Source organism: Ochotona princeps, chromosome 8 (assembly GCF_030435755.1).
Source record: "Ochotona princeps isolate mOchPri1 chromosome 8, mOchPri1.hap1, whole genome shotgun sequence".
In the NCBI taxonomy this organism is placed as follows: Eukaryota; Metazoa; Chordata; class Mammalia; order Lagomorpha; family Ochotonidae; genus Ochotona; species Ochotona princeps.
Genome location: NC_080839.1, coordinates 50179949 through 50197612, shown reverse-complemented (window position 1 = coordinate 50197612; position 17664 = coordinate 50179949). Strand labels below are relative to the sequence as shown.

The 17664-nt window shown below is 40.0% G+C and overlaps 1 protein-coding gene across 1 annotated transcript in view; it reads left to right on the top strand.

The window, feature by feature from the left end:
- PLEKHH2 (pleckstrin homology, MyTH4 and FERM domain containing H2) overlaps window positions 1-17664 on the top strand; it is a 97041-nt gene that overhangs the window by 16628 nt on the left and 62749 nt on the right. Inside the window, exon 3 of the mRNA XM_004582768.3 lies at window positions 10511-10573. Within this exon, the coding sequence (XP_004582825.2) occupies window positions 10511-10573 (63 nt within the window). The remainder of the gene's footprint in view (window positions 1-10510; window positions 10574-17664) is intronic.

The window sequence follows — 17664 nt, the reverse complement described above, 5'->3', positions numbered from 1 at the left end:
GGTGAGGACTTTAGCCACTAGGCTACTGTGTTGGGCCCATCTCAAGCAATAGCTTAACCATTACGCAAAATATACATCCCTCTTCCCCCAATAGGTCTTTACAGGGTTCTTTTCAAAAAGATTTATTTATATTTTTATTGGAAAGGCAGATCAGATTTATGGAGAGAAGGAGAAACAGAAAGATCATCTGTTGGTTCACTTTCTAAATGTCTGCAATGGCTGGAGCTTAGCCTATCCAAAGCCAGAAGCCAGGAGCTTCTTTCAGGTCTCCCAAGCAGGTGCACAACCAAGGCTTTGGGCTGTCCTGCACTACTTTCCCAAGCTACAAGCAGGGAACTGGAAGGGAAGTGGAGCAGCTGAGACATGAGCTTGTGCCCTTATGGGATCCCAGTGCTTATAAGGTAAGGGTTTAACCATTGAGCCATTGCGCTGGGCCCACTTTACAGGGTTCTAGAGGGCATTTGGCTCAAAATTCCCTGGAACATATTCTGTCCTATAGTTTGTATTACTCTGCTCCACCCCAAATAGGGACATGACTTGAATCTCTGCATATCAGTGTGAGCTGGGACCTTATTCCCAGCCCTGCGGCTCCTCATACACCAGCAACCAACTTTTATTCTCCAGAAAAAGATTGTAATTCCCTAAGGACTTGAGCCAAAAAGAAAGATAATTATAGTTTTCTAACAGAGAGCCAAGTCAGATCATCGAATGCACAATTTCAAGGTCAGTAAACCCCAGAGGAGCGTCTAGTCAGCCTGTAGTTGGCTTCAAGTCTTCTAACCTTGAGCCTGAATGACGTCTCATGAATAAGCAAACATTTGAAGAAAACCTCTGACATGAAGGACAGAGAATAAACAATCACTACACACACACACACACACACACACACACACACACACAATCACTTGGGTAGGGAAAAGGAGACATTGAAGCAAGCGAAGTATTGTCTTTGAATATTCTGAAAGAAAAGCCTATGAAACAAGATATATTTAGAGAATAAATAAGGTTCTTTTTTGAATTCTTCTTATTATTTGACAAACTTCATAAGCTCCTGTTAGAAGTTTTTTTAGACATTTCACAACAACTTGTCTTGGTCTTCTGATCATATGTGTAAATAAGTACACACACAGATACATGTATGTACATATTCATGTCTTAAGAAATGTTATATAAGACACATCAAGGTGTAGATCCTTTTTGCTTATAATTCTTCTTTTGCTTATGATTCTTAAAAGAATAAAAAAAGAGGTAAAAATGTAAAACTTCTGCATGAAAGCATAGGAAAAATATAAGTGATTTTAAAAAATAATTTATTATTATTATTATTTTTATTTTATGGCACAATTGCATAAGGTCTGTGATTTCCCTACCCCCTCCACAAATTCCCATTCTCCACCTGATTATGACTGCTTATGAAAGACTAAAGTGTTGTAATAATATGGGGAGAATCTGTTGGGGGAAAATAAAAGTGATTTTTACAAAGATTTAAAAAATAGAGCATGAAACATAAAATAAATAAATTTTACTTCATTAAAATTCCACACTTTCGCTATTCAAAGGAAACTGTCAAGAAATGTGACAGTGGGATAAGCTACCTCCTGCAACAGAAACATGCTATATGGATTCTGGTCTAGTTCTGGCTGCTCCATTTCCAACACAGCTCCCCAATAATACAATGGGGAGTGGCAGAAAATAACCGGAGTGCTTGGTTCCTTGTCACACATGTAGGATATGGTCCCAGGTTCCTGCCTTTGGTGTGGCCCAGTGCTGGCCACTGCAGCCACTTGGGGAGTGAACCAGTGAGAACATGTTCTCTCTGTCTTACCTCCCTCTCAAATAAATAATTTTTTTTTTAAATGATAATAGGGTGCCAGTATTGTGGTGAGGTAAGATAAGCCGCTGCATGCAAAACCAGCATCCGATACGTCCACATAGCAACAACTACTACACTCTGGTCTCTCTCTCTCTCTCTCTCTGCTAATATTCCTAGGAAAATAGTGGAAGATGGACCAAGTGCTTAGACTCCTGCACGCAAGTGGGAAACTTGGATGGAGCTCCTGACTCCTGGCTTTGTCCAGACACAGCCCTGCTATTGCATTCATTTGAAGAGTATACAAGCAGATGGAAGATCTCTTTCTCTCCATCTTTCCCCTTTGCTGTGTAACTGTGACTTTCAAATAAATAAATGTTGTAAAAAAAATGACAATAGTAAAAGTGATGTAAAAGGAGAAGAATCAGTAAAAAAAAAAGTTCTCTAGAATTGAAACAAACTAGACTCTAAGATTAAAAGGAGCTGTTGTTAATGGCACAAAGGATTAAGCCACCATAACAAAGCATTGGTTTACGTTCCAGATGTTTCATTTTAGATCCAGTTCCTTGCTAATGTGCCTGGGAATACAGCAGAAGACGGTCCAAGTATTTGGGCCCAGATGGAGTTCCAAGCTCCTGGCTTTGGCTTGGCCCAGTCCTGGTCTTTGTACCCATATTGGGGGAGGGAACCAGCAGATAAAAGATATTTTTTTCTCACTGCTTCTCCCTTGTTCCGTAACTCTGCTAAATAAATGATTTACCAAGGACTACCAGATAAACAAAGTTTCTGCCACAAGCCACAACATCATGAGTTTTCAGAATATACAGATCAAAGAAAAATTTTGGGGAGGGGGGGGAAATGGGAGGGAAAAAAGGAAGGGGAAGGTGAATCCCTCTACCCTCAGTAAATGTATCATGGAAGATAAATTTTAAAAATATTCTACAAGTGTTTTGAGAGAAGGAGCAGGTCTCATATAAAGGATCAGTAATTAGGACAGCTTCAGATTTCTCAAAAGCTGTGGTAGATGGTAATAAAACAATGTTTTGAAAATTGTGAAGAAAATCTCAAATCCAGAATTCTGTACTGAGGTCAATTATGAATTTCATTTGAAGATAGGATAAAAATACAGTATTTTTGAGAAGTAAAAATGTATCTGATAACCTTTCTGAGGAATCTCTAGAAGAATGTTCAATATAAAAAGGAAAAAATAAACCAAGATGGGGAAGGTTTAGGGTGCAGGAAATGAGAGCTCATTGGTGGGGATATGTTGAAGGGTATCCCCAAGAAGACAGGCAGAGAGGAGCTGGTCCAAATGGGTACAGACCAGAAGCATTAGGAGCAGTTTGCAGAAGGTGAAATTTGTGGGATGTGCAAGAACATCTTGTGAGACAACGGAGATAGTAGCGGGAATTTGGAGTTGGACATCCTAGTCTAGTTCTGGATCTTAATGGAAATGCTTCCAGCTTTTCCCAGTTCAGTATGATGCTGGCTGGGATCTTGTCACATACGGCCTTATGTTGGAGTATGCTCCTTCTAAACTCATTATTTAATTTTTTTATCACCAATATATGCTAAATTGTATAAAATTCTTTCTCTGCCTCCATTGAGATGAACATGATCTCCATCCTTCATCTTGTTAATGTGATGTATTACATCTGTTGATTTTCATATGTTGAATGGTCCTTGCAAACCCAGGGAGAAATTTCATTTGATCTGAGTGGATGACCTTTTTGATGAATTATTTGATTTGATTATGCTAGTATTTTTGAAGATTTTTGCATGTGTGTTCAGTGAGGATATTTGCATGTAATACGCTTACGTTATTGGCTATATGTTTGTCCAGTTTTGAAATTAAGGTGATGTTGGCCTCATAGAATGAGTTTGCAGGGATTCCCTCTCTACCTATTGGTGTGAATAGTTTAAGAAGAGTTGATATTAAAAGTAGCTCCAATGGCTGGCCGATCTGTGAAATGGTAATGGAATGGGGCGTACCAGGCAGGACTGAGCAAACCTTAGCCCATAAGTAAAATTAGAAACCAAGATGGAGCACAGGGCAGGCTGAGCTAGGCTCTTGCACCCACTGGGTCTGCGTGAGCCAGGGACACTAATCCACAATGTCTAAGGCAGGGGTCAGGACAGGTGAGGGGCTGTGCTAAGCTGAGTCAGAGCAACCACTGGCATGCGCATGATCTGTGGCTGGGAACAGGCCCGGTTGGGGAGCTAGGGGGACACCCTAGCTGGGTTAAGGTTCCCACCTACGAGTACATGGGTTGGAATGGGGATTGTGTTCTGATGAGGATATAGTTGTAGTCTCGCTTGGCACAAGTGTGGACTGGGACTGGATGCACCGAGCTGGGCCAGACTCCAACACCTTCTGGTGTTCTGGAGGACTAGGGTAGATGTGGGACAGACTAGGCTAGGTCTCAACCCCTACTGAACCATGTGTGAGCTGTATGTGGGTATGGACGAGCCATAGCTGGGCTGAAACATCCAACAGCAAGAACCAGATTGGGTTGAAGGCCAGTCAGGAAAAGCCACTGTTCCTGCTAGGAACAGGGCGTGAACTGAGTAGTGCTGGCTCATGGACCCACTGGTATGCGCGAAATCTGGCATTGGGAGGGGTTCTGATGGAGGAGCCTAGCAACTCCTCTGGCAGGACACAGACTTGGCAGGTAAGCCCAAGAAGCATGATAGGAAACAGCCTAGAACAGGCCATGGAAAGTTTCCCACTGGCATACATTTGGCATGGGTTGCGGGTAGACCAGGCTGAATCAGTTCACGCCATCCTCTGGTGAATCTGAGCACCAGACAGAGTGTGGGTTGAGCCAAGATTGGTCATGACAAAAACCAGTACACATTACAGAATGCCAAGGTGAGGTTACCTGTACCAGATGTGACCACAGCGCCCAACAGCACACATGAAAACCAGGAAGGGGACTTGGATGTTACAAAGCCAGGCAGTTTTAACAGCTGTGCCAAATACCTTCCCCCAGTCTGGGATAGGGCAGACCAGACTAGGCAGGGCTACAATACCTCTGTGCCTCATGTGGACTAGATCAGGGAAAAGCCAGGCTGGGCTGACTGTTCCTACTAGTGCAAACAAAATTACAGTGGGTGAGGGTTGTTGGGGCTTAGCCGCAGCATCAGTTGGCAGAAGCTGGCACTGGGGGCTAATTTTGTCAAGTTAAACCACAGAACCACCTGGAGAGTGCATAATCCGGGAGTAGGAATAGCCTGGGAGGGAAACAGTGGGCACCTCCCTCTTGGGTTACCACTCCCACTGGAGGGCATGAAAACTAGGACAGGGGCTGGGGTGGCTAGACAGAGAGACACCCAACAACATCCGTGAAGGCTGGATAGTGGAACTAGTCTTTAATACCCATTGACATGTATGAGAGCTGAATGGGATGTGGGACAGACTGTACTAGTCTGATACACATACTGGCAAACCAGGATAGGGGACAGACCTGGTGGGGGTTATTGTGGGTTGCTCCGACTAGGCTGCAGCTCCCACTGGTTTATGTGAGAGCTGAGTGTGTGCTGGGCAGAACCAGGCTGGACTGCAACACCCATTGGTTGACGTGGAAGACAGGGATGGAAACAGAACCAACCCAGCAATTGCAACCACCAGCTGATCAGGGTGGTGATGGACTGTGCTGGGCCCTGTACTTGCAAGTACACACAAGAATCTGGTCTGGGAACACCTCAGACAAAATTTCTTTGGGGATCCCCCCAATTGAACTGCTGAACTCAGAACCCCAACCATGAAAAGACAGAGGACAGAACAAGTCAATCAACCACCTCAGCTATATGTTGGCAGTGAAAAACAGAGCAAACGGAGACTCTATGAAGCACTATGTCAACCAGTGGATTATTCAGCGACCTCATTGTGCTTAGAGTGGTGAGATTGGCAGCAACTCATAACTGTTGAACTATCAAAACCACTTGAGCAAGACCCTCAGAGCATGCCCCACATCGGGGACCTCGGGCGGGTGGGAGGCTGGGTGGGGCTTCTCCCTTTTAATCCCGCTTTACCTCAGATATATGAAGGAAGCAATATGGAACTAATAGTCTTATCCATTTTCCTGTAGTCTTTGAACCTTTTTACCCTAATTAACTATGTGAAGATTGTCAAAAATATAATAAAAATGGGGAAAAAAGAGCTGGTATTAGTTGTCATTAAAAGTTTGATAGAATTCAGAAGTGAAGCCATTTGGTCCTTACCTGGAACGCTTGTTTAGTGTCAGCATTGGTTATTGCTCTCCTAAATTTTCTATGTGTTTTTTGCCTCAATTTTGGTAAATTATATTTGCCCAGATATCTACTTCTTCTAGACTTTCCAGTTTGTTAGCATATTGATGTTTGTAATAATCTTTATGATTCCTTGCCTGTCTGTGATATCAGTTGTAAAATCTCCTTTTCCACATTTTTGACCTATTAATTTGAGTCTTCTCCCCTACCTTTTTTTTTTTTTTTTTTGGTTAGTCAGGTCAGTGGCTTATCAATTTTATTTATTTAGTTAGTTTTTAAAAACCCTCTTCATTTCACTGATATTTTGAACAGTTTAAGTTGTATTTTGTTCACTTTTCTCTGAATTGTACTATTTAGTTTTTAAATTAATTTTGAGTTTGATATTTTTCGTGTTATTATAGGTCCTTGAAATGCATTTTTAGATCATTTGTTTGATACCATTGCAACTTTCTGATGTAGGTGCTCATTCTTATAAACTTTCATCTTAATTCTGCTTTTGCGATAGCTCATAAACCTTGATGTTGTGTCTTCATTTCATTCATTTCAATGAATTTTTTTATTTTATCTAAGAACCACTGTCCAGGAGCACGTTGTTCAGTTTCCTTAAAGTTGTTTGTTTTCTAGAATTTTTTTTTAATCTCTGGCTTCATTGAATTAGGGTTAGAAAAGATACATACTATGGTTTCAATTTTTAAAAATATGTGAAGACTTATTTTGTGGCTTAGTGTATGATCTAGAAAATGTTCTGTGTACTGGTGAAAAAAAATATGTGTTCTGCAACTGTGGGCTGAACTGTTCCATAGGTATCTGTTAGGTCTATTATGTCTTTATATTAGCTCTGTTTCTTTTCTCACTTTTTAAATTGACATCTACGTTGATAAAAGTGATGAAATCCTCCTTTGTTTACTCTATTGGATCTTAGGTCTCCCTTTAGATACACTAACACTTATGGGAAAAACTGAGTTTCCTAGCACAGGGTGCTATATTTACTATAGTCATATTTGGTTGAATTGATCTATTAGTCATCATATAATGACCTTCTTTTTTTTTTAAACAATTTTTTCTTAAAGTTTATTTTGTTTTACATGAGTGTTGCAACTCCTGCTTGCTCTTGGTTTCCATTTGTACAGAGTTTTCTTTTTTCCATCTTTTCACCTGCAGTATACCTTTATTGGTGAAGTGTGTTTCTTGCAGGCAGCAAATAAGATAATTCATTCAAGTGCCAATAAAATCAACACATAAAAATCAGTAGCATTCTTATATACCAACAAAACTGTGGCTGAGAAAGGACTTAAAAGATCATCCCATTCACAGTAGCTACAAAAAAAATTAAATGCCCTGGAATAAATGTAACCAACTATATGAAAGACCTATACATTTAAAATGAATATTATTTTTACGATTTATTCACTTTTTATTGGAAAAGCAAGTCTACAAGGAGAAGGAGGTACAGGGAGAAAGATCTTCCATCCTCTGGTTTACTCCCCAAATGGCCACAATGGCTGGAGCTGAGCTAATTCAAAGCCAGGAGCCAGGAGGTTTTTCTGGGTTTTCCACACAAGCACTACTAAGTTCCATCCTCTACTGCTTTCCCAGGCTACAAGCAGGAAGTTGGATGGGAAGTAGAGCAGCCAGGATATGAACTGGCAACCACATAGGATACCAGCATGTGCAAGGTGTGGATTTAGCCACTAGGCTATTGTGCCGGGCCCTACAGTGAAAATTATTTTAAAATTTGTGAAAAAAATATAAGACACAAAAAGATGGAAAAGCTTCCTGTTTATGCATTAGATAAATTAATGTCACCAAAGTATCCATGCTACCTAAAGTTCTTGGGACCCTGCACCTGCAGGGGAGACCTGAAGGAAGTTCCTGGCTCCTGCTTTAGGATTGGCACAGCACCGGTCATTGGATGGAAGATCTTCCTCTCTGTCTCTCCTCCTCTCTGCATATCTGACGTTGCAATAATAAACGAATAAATCTTTTTAAAAAAAGAAAAATGTATGGATTTCAAAACAATTAAAAGTTTATTTATTTATATTTTTGAGAGAGAGGAAAAAAAGAGAGAGTATGAATGAGCTCACATTCCCTATAGGGAATCCTCAAATCTCACCAGAGCCTGAGGTCAGGAGCCTGCAACTGAAATAGGGGTCCAGGGAGGCTGGCTGGAACTTTCACCTCTGCCCTCAGGGTGCACTTTTGATGGAGGCCGGAATCAGGTACTCCAGTCTGGGATAAGGATGCTCCAGTTGGTATTTTAATTGCTAGGCTAAATGTCTGCTTTTCAACTTACCTTTAATTCCATTTTCTATATGCTTATTGAAGTTGCCTCCTGTTGATTGTTGTCTTGTGTGAATACTTAATTCAGGCATATAATAATGAAGCAAATTTTTGCTATTTCCATTATCATTATAACCCAAGCATTTTAGAAGGACAAATCAGATATTTGTATGGTTTCCTTAAGAAAACTGTTTTCTTTTCTCACTGGAAATATTTTGTTAGCAAAATTGTTTCTCCTGGCAATCCCAACAATGTTCAAAAGGGTGGGGCAATAAATTCCCCTGAAAATAGAATGTAGTTATGACATAGTAGTGTCAGTTGGCAGCATATTGCCAGGAGGGGAAGAATCTGATACAAGCATGTGTCTGCCAGTTGGCTTTTGAGTTTAAAAGTATCCTACAGTTGTTGCCTACAGCAGACATTATCTCACCAACAAAGATCAGCAGAAACAATATCTCATGGAGTTTGATTTTTTTTTTAGTTGCATCTCTTCAAAACACTTTCTTCCTCATTAAATTCTTTATTGATTCATAGATCATTTAGCAGCACATTTTCTTCAAGAAGATCCTTGATTTTCTTTTTCATTTCTTCAGCAATACATTAGTCATTCACTAGCATGTTCTTTAACTTCATGGCATTTTTAATTTCTTTTTTTCTTCCTGTTATTGATTTTGTATTGTGGCTTTTCATTTAAGGGGATGTATAGTAGCCGTGTAATGGAGACTATCATATCTAGGTATGAGGATACAATGCAGTATGCATCTCCACTTACAGATCAAAGATGGACTCCTAATGAAACTGTTAAGGTTATCTTGACAATAGGATGCTGGACTCTCTGCCATTGTCCATGACCGCAACAATGAACATATGACTGTTTATGAAGAACTATACTATAGTAATAGCATAGGGAAACTCAGTGATGGGTGGGGAGGAAACTTGGGCGGGGGGTAGGGAAATCCCAGGGCCTATGGAACTATACCACAAAATGATAGTAATAATAATAATAATAAGAAGAAGAAGAAGAAGAAGAAGAAGAAAATACACCTTTAAAAGTTTAATGTAACATCAACAATAAATGAATCATTATTGCTTTAAAAAAAATATCTTACAGACATCTAGGAGACATAATGCTTGTCCAGTTACTTCTATATAATTCCATAGTCCAAAAACTCACTCAACAAAATGCTTTCAAGCAATTACTTGGTCATTTTAATGATGTGAAATATTTTCACAAAAATTAAAGATGATGTAAGGTCCACAGAATGTCCCGGAGATGTGTTTATTTACATATCCAGCTATTTGAGACCTCTTCTAGAATCTAGATTCTTGCAATAAATGAGCTCTTTAAAAATGCTGCTCTGGGGCTAGCATTGTGGTATTATGGGTAAAGCCTCTGCTTATGATGCTGGCATCCCATCTGGGCACATTTCCTTTCTAGCTCCTTCTGTTTGCCTGGGGAAAGCACTGGAAGTTGACCCAAGCGTTTGGACTCCTGCTACCCACATGACAGACTTGGAAAACAAGCTCCTAGCTCCTAGCTTTGGCCTGGTCCAGTGCTGGCTGTTATAGCCATCTCTGGGAGTGAACTAGTAGGCTGAAGATTTCAATCTGTCTCTTTCTCTGTAACTCTGACTTTCAAATAAAAATGCTGTCGTGTGGATAGATGGTTGAATTGCCATATGCAGTAACAGTGGATGTTCTGCTCCTTTTTCCAGTAAAAAGAATGTGAGCCACATATGTAATTCAAATTTTCTTTTTTTAAATTCCATTTTGCCCTGGAGAATTTTTAAAGATTGTATTACTTTTTTAACTCTATTTTCTTTTATTGTTTTTGATACAATTTAGTTGGCACTTGGGCACTTGGATTTTACATCGATCTTAGATGTATTGTTAATACATGTTGATCAGAATTTCTAAGTTACAGTCCAAGAAAGATAAATCCTGTTGATGAATATGCCTGTGAAGGATCACATTGTATTGAAAGATCACACTTTTGGTGTTTGATCGATTTTTACAAATATAAAGAGACTCTGGTGCAGTAATTGCATGTTGCTCTTATCTGGCAAACTGGATATTCTAAAAGAAAAGGATGACATTGTGCGAGATTAAGTCTTTCTTCAAATGGGAAATATGAAGTTTTACATTTTTTTATGATTTCTAACTTTGCAGATGCAGCAGCTTGAGAGACAAGTTGTTGATGCTGAACGTCAAGCAGAAAAAGCCTTTCAACAGGTAGAGTATAATTTTCTTTTGCCTTTATTTGTATAAAGTTATTATTTTTCTGGTTATATAATTAATGTGTAAAAATTCTTAGAGTTATGTTAGTAAAATTGCACAAAATTTTCTACTTCAAATGTTAGCAGTCATCGGTGGGAAACTGAACACTGCAAAGGCAAAAAGCAAAATTATTTTGAAACAAATCCAAGATACCATGTAATTTTGCTCACGAATGAAATTGATGAGTGAAATTGCAGCAACTAAACATAAAGACTCTTAAAAATCAACACGCTAGAACTTGTTCGTAGTGCTTCTGTACATCAAAGCTCTAATCAGATATTCTCAATTATGTCATAATGGCTTCTGAGCTTTGTTTTCCCCTTGAACTGTAATTCACGTAAGGTCAAAGTCATTTTAAAGTGAATAATTGACAGTTTGTGTAGTCACCATGTCTGTCTACTTCCAGCGTTTCCATCACCCTCAAAAGGAAACTGGAACTTCATTTATAAGTATTTAGTTCAGCTGTTTTTTCCCCACTCCCAGCCGCTGACAACCACTGGTCTATGTTCTGTCCCTGTGTATTTTGGCCTGTTCTGGGTATCTTATTAGATGGCTTCAAGCAGTATGTGGTCTTTTGTGTCTGACTTCTTAATATGTAAATGGTATATATGCTAACTATGTTGTAGCTTACATACCACAATATATTTATTCATCCACTGATTGGTGGACATTGCAATTGTTTCTGCATGTTGACTGTTGTGACTAGTGCTTCTATGAACATCCATGTACATGTTTCTTCTTAAGTACCTGTTTTTAATTTTATTTACATGTTTCGTATAAACATTATATATTTATGATATATTTTATATAGTGTATGTAAATATGTGCTTTAATACATTTATATTTCTGTTTTGAGTTAAAATCTAAACCAAATTGATATACTTCATTTGATTCTTAAACTCTTGTAAATATATGGTCCATTTTCATCTTTTTTCTTTCAGTTTATTTGTTTAAAAAGTTGGGGTAGGGCCTGGCGGCGTGGCCTAGCGGCTAAAGTCCTCACCTTGAACGCCCTGGGATCCCATATGGGTGCCGGTTCTAATCCCGGCAGCTCCATTTCCCATCCAGCTCCCTGCTTGTGGCCTGGGAAAGCAGTTGAGGACGGCCCAATGCATTGGGACCCTGCACCCGCATGGGAGACCTGGAAGAGGTTCCAGGTTCCTGGCATCGGATCGGCACAGCACCGGCCCGTTGCAGCTCACCTGGGGAGTGAATCATCGGATGGAAGATCTTCCTCTCTGTCTCTCCTCTCTGTATATCTGACTTTGTAATAAAATAAATAAATCTAAAAAAAAAAAAGTTGGGGTAATACGTACTCTAAAGTTTTTAAATTCCGGATTTGTTGATTGTACCCCCTGTGGTTATTTAGCATGATTCTCTTCCTATAGCTTTCCTGTAAAATAGAGTTAGAGCCTAAAATATGGCATTTCCCCTTTACCCTCACAGATTTTTCTACTTTTTAAAAAAGATTTTTTGTGTGTGTGTGGTAAAGTCAGATATACACAGAGGAGGAGAGACAGTGAGGAAGATCTTCCATCCACTGATTCACTCCCCAAGTGACAGCAACGGCCAATGCTGAGCTGATCTGAAGCCAGGAGCCAGGAGCTTCTGGGTTTCCCACGTGGGTGCAGGGTCTCAAGGCTTTTGTGCCATCCTCCATTGCTTTCCCAGGCCACAATCAGGGAGGGAATTGGGGCTGCCGCAACATGAACCAGCACTTATATAGGATCCTGGCATGTAGAAGGCAAGGACTTTAGCCACTAGGCTACCACGTTAGGCCCTCTCTCTGTTTTTTGAGATGATGTGTTACATGAGGCTGGAACTCCTATAAGGTGGCATACAGCATCTAATTAGCTCTTTTGTTGTATCATTAGTAATCATCGACGATCTTTCTTAGATCAGTTGTTTCATTAAGGAAGTCAACACTTCAGAAGAAAAGGGGCTTTTGGGCTGTCGGAGTTGTGATATAGTGAGTAAAGCTGACACCCGCATCTCTAGCATCCCTTATTGGCACCAGTTTGTATCCCAGGTGCCAGTCTGCTTCTAATCTAGCTGCCTGCTAATGGCCTGGGAAAGACAATGGAGGATGACATAGGTTCTTGGGATCCCTACCATCCACGTGAGAGACCTGACAGAACCTCCTGGCTCCTGGCTTCAACCTGGTCCAGCCCTGGCCATTGAGGTTCTGAGTGGGAGTGACCAAGTGGATGGAAGATTCTCTCTCATTCTCTCCCTCTGTAATTCTGAGCTTCAACTAAAAATGAAACAAATTGGATTTTCAGAAAATGAAAGATTACAAAATACAAACCAGAAAAAAAGCCCAGAGTTTGTTTATTTATTTTTTAGGGCAGTTTATACTTATCACAAAATGGATCAGGAAGTCTGCAATTCTCAGACATCCTCTGTTACCTCATACACACCCTAACCTTCCCCACAGTCAGCATGCCACAGCAGGATGGTCCATGTATTGTAATTGTTGAGCCAACATGAGTACATTGTTTTCACCTCCAGGCCTTTGTTTGCACTGGTGTTTTATATTCTGTGGGTTTTGAAAAGTGTAGATGACAATAGTGACCGCTGCAGGATCACGTAGAATAGTTTCACTGCCCTGAAAGTCTCTGTCCCCACATGTCCCTAGAAACCACTGATCTTTTTGCTGTCTCCATAGGTTTACCTTGTTTCTGGCTTTTATGTTTTTAGAATCATACAGGTTTAAACTTCTCAGATTGGTTTTTCTTTTCTTCCTAAAGAAATTCAGTAAGATTCCTTCTTGGCTCTGCATGGTTTGATAATTTTTCTCTTTTCAGTGCTGAGTAAAATGTCATTGAGTGAATGTATTCCAGTTTATTTATGCTATTATTAAAAAAATCAAGCTATAATGTTCATAACCGTGAAGTATGCTGAGCTTGAGTATCTTGGTATGGATGTATAGACCTGCCCCTGGATTGAGATATAGAGCAGCATTTCATCACGCCTGACGCTTCCCCTGTATTCCTTCCCTGTTAATACCCGGGTTGTGCAAATGGTAGCCAAGATTCTCACATCTTCTTGATCCATTAAGGTACTTCTAAAATTTCTGGAAATGAAATGAAATGGTAGCTTTTTTTTAATACAAAAAGTTAAGGCCTGTGCACAATTTTTTTTTTCATAATATACATTCTCATGAACTTTTTGAAGATCCTATGTGTGTGATTTGTATTTGTTTGGGCTCGTTTTGTTCAATATTACATCTATGAAATTCATCGTTGTTGACACATATACATCAGGGATTGCTTCTTTTACTGCTGACTAATATTTCACTATGAATATATTATTTTTATCTGTTCACCTCTTGATGGACACATGATTAACTTTCAGTTTTACACTGTCATGAATAAATTGCTACAAACCTTCATTTACTTATATTTTGGCACACATGTGTGCTTGTTTCTCTCAGGTATACACCTAAGAATAAAATTAGCCACAGGTTGGGAAGTATTTAGTACCTTTTTTCAAGCATTTTTGAGAGTGATTGTACCCGGTTGCGTTTCTGCTGGCAGTGTGTGAGAATTCTAGTTGCCCCTTCACCTCGCCAGCACTCAGGATTGTTGTTCTTTTTCATTTTAGCCATTCTGGCTAAGTTAATGTTGAACAGAATGCCAACCTAAACGCTCATCATTGGCTTCATGTCTATCTATGCGTGTACTCAGAACCTGCCTACAGTTTTAACTTATCTTGACTAGACCTTACCTTTTGACACCTTCTTGTGATCCCTGCTTATAAAAATCAACGGTTTTTTTAAATTGTAAAATATCACCAGTGTGAGTCTAACAAGACAGGGGAATGCATGTAAAATATAACATTTAAAAAGGCCCATCCAAGGTTATTATAGAAGTTGCCAGAACACTGTGGACAAGACAAATATTAAGGTTAATTCTAACTCACCTCTTCAGGGCTTCTAGAGTACAGTTATTCCAGTTAATTAAAATTCACAACTTGAGATGAGTTGTTCATTTTCCTTCTAGTAATACCTGTTCTCCTCTTTTTTCTCCTTTTTCCGTACTCCTCCTACTCCCTCTTCTTTTAGTCTTTGAGAAAGTGGAGTGAATGTAGGGGAGTGTTATGGGACCATAAGTTGATCAAATAAGGTAGTTTGTATAATGAAAAAGAAATAAAGATGTATTCATGTTTCTCTGTCTTGGGAATAGACTTGCAATTTTAACCAGATTTAAATCCAGACTCTACCATTTTTTAACTGAAAAAATTTCATAATTTGTGTGTTGGCTTTATTATTTATGAAGAACATCACATTTGCAGAACTGATGGGCTTTGTGTTATATAGAGATTGTGATATAGCGACTAAAAACACACCGTGGAGGGCCCAGCAGTAACCTAGCAGCTAAAGTCCTTGCCTTGAATGCGCCGGGATCCCATATGGGTGCTGGTTCTAATCCTGGTGGCCCTGCTTCCCATACAGCTCCCTGCTTGTGGCTTGGGAAAGCAGTGGACAATGGCCCAAAGCCTTGGGACTCTGCACCCATGTGAGAGGCCCGGGTGAGGCCATGGGCTCCAGGCTTCAGATTGGCTCAGCTCCAGCCATTATAGCTGCTTGGGGAGTGAATCAACGGATGGAAGGAAGATCTTCCTCCCTTTCCTCTGTGTCCCTCCTCCTCTCTGTATATCTGACTTTGCAATAAAAATAAAGAAATCTTAAAAACAAAAAAACAACAAACAAACAAAAACCAACACGGTGGAGCCGTGTAGCCTTGAATTCCACCAAAATCTACTTCTATCTCCTTCCACCTCTGGCTTGGTCCTCAGCTCCCGACATATGAAATGTAGGACAACCTAACACCTATCTCAAAGGATTTTGGGGATATTGAATAGGTTACTCTGAGTGAAGCGCTCCAATTACTCGTATTTCCTGGCACATTCTATGTAAGTGTTTAGTGAGATTGAATCCAGTTTAGGTCAAGTGCCTGGCATGCAGTCAGCCCTCAGGAAATGGTACTGGTGGGAGAACTACTGTTAGAAATCATAAGGAGCTGTGCTGTGGCTGGTTTTTAATATTCTTTTGCTGATGGTACCAGGGAGTGATATCCCAACATAAAGCTGTAACAGGGCAGTAATTAACAATAAATCATGACAGGTTAGTTAAATTCCATGAAAGATTTGAAAGTTCTGCTATTCTCTCCATGGCAAGTGCCTCCTGTCTTCTGTGGTGACAGAAAGATCTCTCTATGTATGTCCCTGTTTAGCCCCACTTTTAACAGCACACATTTTATTGTTCACAAATTTTAGAGGCAAACCAATGCTACTTATGAGTATTCCTATGAGGCCAAAAACCAGCAAATAATATCCTTAGGAAATACAAGCATCTCAGTAGGCGACTAACACAATTTATTATACAAATTTATACTAACGTAAGAGGGAGGCATAATTTTTGTTACAGAAGTGTGTGTTTTCTTTCTGACCTTCAGGGCTTGTTCACTTGCCTGTGTTTGATTGGGACATGGCAGGAGCTGAAATTAAAGTTCCCTTTGCCCATGGGATTATGTGGACTAGTCTACCTTTCTGTAAAGTTAGTTGCTGGTATTGAAGTCATCTTTGGTTCCTGGTAAATTACGACTGTTTAGTCATATTAATTCCCAGGGTCTTGTCATGTTTTGCTATATCAGGACTGCTTTCATTACTTGGAAAGCAAATTTATTTTTGTTTTTTTTTTTTGCCTTCATTATTATAGAGTATTGTGCCAAAGTGATTGTGTTTGAAATATGAGTAGAGTGCTTAACTGATTTATCATAAATTTCAAATAACTGTAAAGTAGTTTGGGACTCAAAATACCACTAATAAATCCTTCAGCATCTTTGTCATGCCATTGCAGCTTGTGCAAAGAAAAATAAATGTTCATGCATCAATCAGAAACAGTCAAGTCTTGATTACTTACAGTGGGAAAGGAGGACTGAGGTTAGAAATGGGAGAAAAGAAATAGCAATGTGGATAATTACAATTGCAGTAACATTTGCAGCTCCAGGATTCTGCAAACAGGGCAGGAGAATGGAAAATGACACCAGAAGCTGCGTCAAGGGTCTGGAGTCTACCAGCAGACTGAATGACTTGCTGGTAGGAATTAAAAGCTGCTCTGCTTATGGTTTATTACAGTGGAAAGACACATAAAAATCATCCAGGGTAAAAGGCACACAGGACAGTATCCAGGAGAAAGCAGGAAGGAGCCTCCAGAAGAGTAGCCTGATGCAGTACTGATTCCCCCCATGAACAATGAATGTCATCATGTATTACGTATGCTGAATGTGGGCACTCACCGGGGTCTTGGAAGACAGAATTTTTATTTTGGGCTAGAAATAGAGGCATGGAGTGCCCACAAGGCTGAGCTTGGTTATTCAATCCCTAACCCCTCAGCTGTGTAGACAGTATAACCACCTCGGAATCAGAGATGTCATTGGCCAATCTCCCAGTAGTTAAAATTCTTATATAGCTCAAGTTAAATGAATGGAAAAGATACTGGGCTGTTTTCCATGTCCTTGTGGTGAGATATTTAAAAAGGCTGCTTAATTTTCTGGAGAAAAACCTCTTAGCTTTTCTATGGCCCTCTTATTCACGTGAATTATCAAGGAAAACTGGTGCTAATGCGAAGAGTTGATAAACAGGATTCCTTCCACAACTTTCCCTAGAGATTTTGTTTCTTTCTCTAAATAGTTGAGCTAATTCGAAGCCAGTAGCCAGGAGCTTCTTCCAGGTTTCCCTTGTGGGTGCTGGGTCTCAAGACTTTGGGCCGTCCTTGACTGCTTTCCCAGGCCACAAGCAGTGACCTGAATGGAAGGGGGAGCAGCCAGGACACAAACCAGCGCTGATATGGGATCCCAGTGCACGCAAGGCGAGGATTTAGTCATTGTGCCATTGCACTGCGCCAACTCAAAATGTTTCTTAACGATTGGAAGTCGTTGTGAAACTATTGAAAGTTATTCTCAGAAATAGAAACCATGAACCCACCCCCCAAAAAAGAGAGAGTCATGTCTTGATTACCTGTGGTGGGGATGGAGGGATTA